Source organism: Triticum dicoccoides, chromosome 3A, assembly GCF_002162155.2.
Source record: "Triticum dicoccoides isolate Atlit2015 ecotype Zavitan chromosome 3A, WEW_v2.0, whole genome shotgun sequence".
Lineage (NCBI taxonomy): Eukaryota > Viridiplantae > Streptophyta > Magnoliopsida > Poales > Poaceae > Triticum > Triticum dicoccoides.
In genome coordinates, this window is record NC_041384.1 from 51,947,843 (window position 1) to 51,953,623 (window position 5,781).

General features: G+C 50.8%; 1 protein-coding gene across 1 annotated transcript; it reads right to left on the reverse strand.

Annotated features, from left to right (window-relative positions):
* Positions 1-3,386: 3,386 nt before the first annotated feature.
* LOC119271182 lies at positions 3,387-4,255 on the reverse strand. The gene has a single exon (XM_037553105.1). It carries the CDS (start codon positions 4,182-4,184, stop codon positions 3,522-3,524), a length of 663 nt encoding a protein of 220 aa, XP_037409002.1. The 5' UTR covers positions 4,185-4,255; the 3' UTR covers positions 3,387-3,521.
* Between the last annotated feature and the right edge of the window lie 1,526 nt (positions 4,256-5,781).

A 5,781-nucleotide genomic window follows, 5' to 3' on the forward strand; every position in this document is an offset into this window, starting at 1 on the left:
GACGGTCCGAATCCTATCTTAAATAGCCAACCAAGCAAAAAGCTTGACCTTGGGAGGGGCACAAGCCTTCCAAACCACCTGCTCCATAGGCAAGTAGAAATTTCCCATGTATTGCGACAAATAAGCGGAAGCCGCCAAGTATAGCCCATTTTCCGTGTGCTTCCAAACTATGTCATCCTCCGCATGCTCATCAAACTGGAAATCTCGTAGAAGTATCCAAAGATCAATAATTTGTTGCATGTGATATATGGAGAAGTTGGCCCCGATCTTAAATTTTTGATACCCAAGCATCACCATGGATAGCCCCCCTGTTGGGTATCGTTGCATGGAAAACAAAAAAGTTTCTGCGCACATGCAGTGATCTATCCATGGAGATGCATAGCAACAAGGGGGAGAGTGTGTCTACGTACCCTCGTAGACCGTAAGCGGAAGCATTTCACAACGCGGTTGATGTAATCGAACTTCTTCGCGCTTCAACCGATCAAGTACCGAACGCACGACGCCTCCGTGTTCTGCACACGTTCAGCTCGATAACGTCCCTCACCTTCTTGATCCAGCAAGACGTCGAGGTAGTAGATGAGTTCTGTCAGCACGACGGCGTGGTGACGGTGATGGTGAAGTGATCTCTGTAGGGCTTCGCCTAAGCACTACAAAAATATGATCGGGGTGTAAACAGTGGAGGGGGACGCCGCACACGGCTAGGCAATTGTCTGGTTTGTGCTAGTGCGCCCCCACATATATATAGGTGAGAGGGAGAGGAAAGGCTGCCAGGAGGCGCCCCAAGTAGGCCGAATCCTACTTGGGGTCCTCCCCAAGTGGCGCCCCCTGCCATATTTAACCGAGGGAGAAGGAAGGGGGGGGGGGGAGGGAAGGAAGTGGGAATCCTAATCCACACTTTCCTTTTCCTTCTCCCCTTTTCTTCCCCTCCTTAGGCCGGCCCATATGGGAGGCGCACCAGCCCCTTGTGGCTGGTGCGTTTCCCCTCTTGGCCCATAAGGCCCATATCTTTTGTCGGGGGTGCCCGAAACCTCTTCCGGTGACCCGATAAGTACCCGGTAACCCCCGAAACACTTCTGGTGTCCGAATACCATCGTCTTATATATCAATCTTTACCTCTCGACCATTTCGAGACTCCTCGTCATGTTCGTGATCTCATTCGGGACTTCGAACAACATTCGGTCACCAAATCACATAACTCATATAATACTATATCGTCATCGAACGTTAAGCGTGCGGACCCTACGGGTTCAAGAACTATGTAGACATGACCGAGGCACCTCTCCGGTTAATAAACAATAGCGGAACCTGGATGCTCATATTGGCTCCTACATATTCTACGAAGATCTTTATTGGTCGAACCGTTATGACAACATACTTTGTCCATCGGTATGTTACTTTCCCGAGATTCGATTGTCGGCATCTTCATACCTAGTTCAATCTTGTTACCGGCAAGTCTCTTTACTCGTTCTGTAATGCATCACCTCGTGACTAACTCCTTAGTCATTTTCTTGCAAGCTTATGATGTGTATTACCGATCGAGAGGGTCTAGAGATACATCTCCTATACTCGGAGTGACAAATCCTAATCTTGATCTATGCCAACTCAACAAACACCTTCGGAGATACTTGTAGATCATCTTATAATCACCCAGTTACATTGTGACATTTGATAGCACATAATGCATTCCTCCGGTATCCGGGAGTTGCATAATCTCATATATAGTCGAAGGAATATGTATTTGACATGAAGAAAGCAATACCAATAAAATTGAACGATCATTATGCTAAGCTAACGGATGGGTCTTGTCCATCACATCATTCTCCTAATGATGTGATCCCGTTATCGAATGACAATTCATGTCCATGGTTAGGAAACCTTAACCATCTTTGATCAACGAGCTAGTCAAGTAGAGACTCACTAGGGACACAATATTTGTTTATGTATTCGCACATGTATTAAGGTTTTCGATCAATACAATTCTAACATGAATAATAAACCTTTATCATGAATAAGGAAATATAAAATAACAACTTTATTATTGCCTCTAGGGCATATTTCCTTCACCCCCACTCACTTTCTATTTTTTTCAGTGGATGCCTCGTAGATGAATGGGGCGGTCTCTTTGGGCTTCTGGTCGTGCACCCATGGCGCCTCCCAAAAGGGTGTCCTAGCACCACTGCTTACGGTGATGATGGTGGAGGCATATAAGAGATCAAGGCCTTCCTCATCACAGCCTTAGGGGGCGCGCGAATTTTTTGGTGTTCGGCACTCCTAGTTCCCTTCTTTCAAAAGGCCAGTATAGCAAGCCCCAATTCACTTTGCATTTCGCCCTAGTGGTTTTGTTCGAACCGGACCAAAGGAAGGCACGCTCAATCTTGTTATTATTGTGGAGGGTACTCAGATGGATGATGAGGGTGGGTGATGTAGTAAGGTGACACACCCAATGGTGGTGATGTTGCCCCCATCCCGAGGAATGAGCTTGGGTGCCACTTTGTCTTCAAGGTACTGAAAGCCAAACCGAGAGGGGAAGCCCTAAGTGTCTCATCGGGAAGGAGGTTCTTGCGGCAGGAAGATTTTGAAGGATTCACCCAAGGTTGAAGTAGCCACATCAAATTGGGACGACCGAGCTCTTTTGAAAGTTGGTAGCGAGGCTCGTGGTATCGCCAAAACATTATAGGATACCGGAGAGGTTGTTAATATCACACTTGATGGGTGCCATGAAAACCGCCACACCGTCCACGTATAGGGAGGTTTGAATCAAGGTACCACGACGTCGAATCTTGCGGAGAAGGCCCCCTTCTAGTTTCCAAGTCAAGAAGATGTTGAAGGGGATCTATTGCAATGACGAATAGAAGGGGAGAGAGAAGGGGGGGGGGGCACTTTACTAAGGCGCCTACCATGCTTGATTAGAGGGCCGGCCACGCCTTTTAGTAAAGACAATATAGATTTACTAATAAAGACATCCACCACATTATAGATTTGGGTATGATTTAATTTTATTTGAGTATGGATAAGAGAAGGCATAAAAGTTCCAATTTAGTTGAGTTTTTGGTGAGATTTGATTTGATTTGGGTATGGGCAGTGAAAGGCAAGAATTTTTTTGATTTAATTGAGATTTTGGTAAGATTTGATTTCATTGAGTTAATGCATGGTGTGGTTTTGTGCAAGTACCAAATTGATTTAGATTGTTCCAAGTTACTCTATTTGTATTATTATTTTTTGCACCATCAGGTGAGATTACTAGAAAAACAACAAATAAATCAAAGAATGAAGGGCGTGGGAAGAAAAAAGCCAAGAAGAAGGCGGACGTGATACACCAACTCTCCTTGAACAGTAGAGATTTGTCGTCCACAACTATATATAGACAATAAAGTTTATGTGACAGTGAAAAGCAACTCCCCAACGAGCTAAGTGGAAAAGCACATACAAAGTGGGGACAATCTACCAACAATTTGGAAACAAAAAGTGAAATACAGTAACTCTTTTCAAATCGATCAATCAATCAGTCACTCCTAAATTCACTAGCAGTTCTTGTCGGCTGTGACGGGCTTGCACTTGACCTCCTGGAACACGACGGCCGGCGTGCCCGGCGGCGCGAGCGGCAGCACCAGCGGGCATTTGGCCTCGAACTTGCACTTGGTGTAGTGCGCCTGGTACCTGACCTCGCCCGACACCGCCACCTCCACCTTGAACATCCCCGTCGCGTTCTCCGCCTTGAACTCGGCCACGCCGGCGTTGCCGAGCGCGACGTAGCCGCCGTCGTCGCGGGAGACGAGGTGGTACACCTGGGTGTCGCCAGGGGGTTGCGTGAACCCCTCCTCGGCGAGCCTGATCCGCTCGAAGGGCTGGCCGTCGAAGCTGTAGCGGGCCTCGAGCGGCTTGGTGTTCCTGACGCTCATGGCCCAGTTCTTGTTACGGACGGTGAGCGTGAGCGAGAGGTTGTAGGCGAACGCGGTGGCCGGGGAGACGGCGAGCGCGAGGCGCGTGAGGGAGGCGTCCCTGACGGTGACCTCGGCGTGGCGGATGAAGCCGTAGGCGGCGAGGAGCACGGCCAGGAGGACGGCCCCGGCGAGGACGGCGAGGCAGGCGGCGCCGCAGAGGATGGCCTCGCGCGCGTCGTAGGAGACGCAGGGGCAGCAGCGGTCGCAGAATGCGTCGTAGCAGCCGCACTCGCTGCAGCACATGGCGCCTCAGCCTGGTTTCTTGAGCTAGCTGGATCTTGTTGGACCGGGACCGGGAGTGGCAGCAGGAGGAAGAAGCTAGCTACGTGACGTGAGGTAGCGGCAGCCGGCAGGTGGGTGGCGGCTCTGTACGAGGGCAGGGAAGGGAACCAGATCCCTGACGGACAGCAGCGGCAAAGCAGCCAGGTGCCCGGGCGGGGCATAGCAACGACTGGACGATGCATTTTGGACCCAAATTTAAGCCTTAAATGCATCAGCGCAAACACGAAGCGGACGCGTCGCGTATCCCTTCGGTGTCCGCCTGACAGTGTGTGGATGGGTCATATGCCCGTCCCTTTTAATGAAAGCGCGCAGCAGCGCCGGCCTCATCCACTTCCATCTCCCTGTCCACATCTAGCCACGCTTGCTCTCTCGTCGGCGACTAGAAAACCCTAGCCAGACAGCCACTAGCCATGGACTTCTTCAGCGGGAAGTGGAAGGGAAGGTTCAGCGTCGACTCGAGCTCTTCCTGCATGCTTCCTTCTTCACCGGCTAGACGCGGTTTGCGACCGCGGGAGCGGGAGCGGCTGTACATACCTGTCCACTGGGCGCGGTGGCACTAGCAGTACCACCGGTCCCTGCAGTATCCAAATGTCAAGTTGCCGCACTTTTGGCATCTGGACCTGCACCAGATCCCCATTCCGTTGGTGTCGTGCTCGGCGCGAGCGCACGCCGAGGAGGTTCGCCGGCGTCGCAGGCTTCTTACACTGGAGCAGCGCCCGATGTGTGCCTACGCGCCAGACTCCCCCAACTGGGAGTGTTGGTTTGCGCTGGAGCACGAGGAGGAGCGTCGCCGCGACGTCCACGTTGACCACGACGTTTCCCTGCCGCCGCCAGTGGTTTTGCCAGAGGAGGAGGAGGCGGAGGTGGCGAACCAAGCCGTGCTCGAGGAGGCCCTGGAGCGCAAGCTGGAGGCGAGGCGACTTGAAGATGACGCCCATTGGGATGGGCTGGACCATGCCCTCGCCTTGTCGGCGACAGGGGACTATGTCCATGCTCCATTGTTTGTCTCGCCACCGCCGCCCTTCGTCGAGCCCAAGGCCGAGCCCGAGCCCGAGCCTGTTGGAAATATGCCCTAGAGGCAATAATAAAATGGTTATTATTGTATTTCCTTGTTCATGATAATTGTCTATTGTTCATGCTATAATTGTATTAACCGGAAACCGTAATACATGTGTGAATACATAGACCACAACATGTCCCTAGTAAGCCTCTAGTTGACTAGCTCGTTGATCAACAGATGGTCATGGTTTCCTGACCATGGACATTGGATGTCATTGATAACGGGATCACATTATTAGGAGAATGATGTGATGGACAAGATCCAATCCTAAGCACAACACAAGATCGTGTAGTTCGTATGCTAAAGCTTTTCTAGTGCCAAGTATCATTTCCTTAGACCATGAGATTGTGCAACTCCCAGATACCGTAGGAATGCTTTGGGTGTGCCAAACGTCACAACGTAGCCGGGTGGCTATAAAGGTGCACTACGGGTATCTCCGTAAGTGTCTGTTGGGTTGGCACAAATCGAGACTGGGATTTGTCACTCCGTGTAAACGGA

Coding starts and splice junctions, on each gene's coding strand:
- LOC119271182 (XM_037553105.1), bottom strand. CDS start 4,184: ATGTGCTGCAGCGAGTGCGGCTGCTACGACGCATTCTGCGACCGCTGC.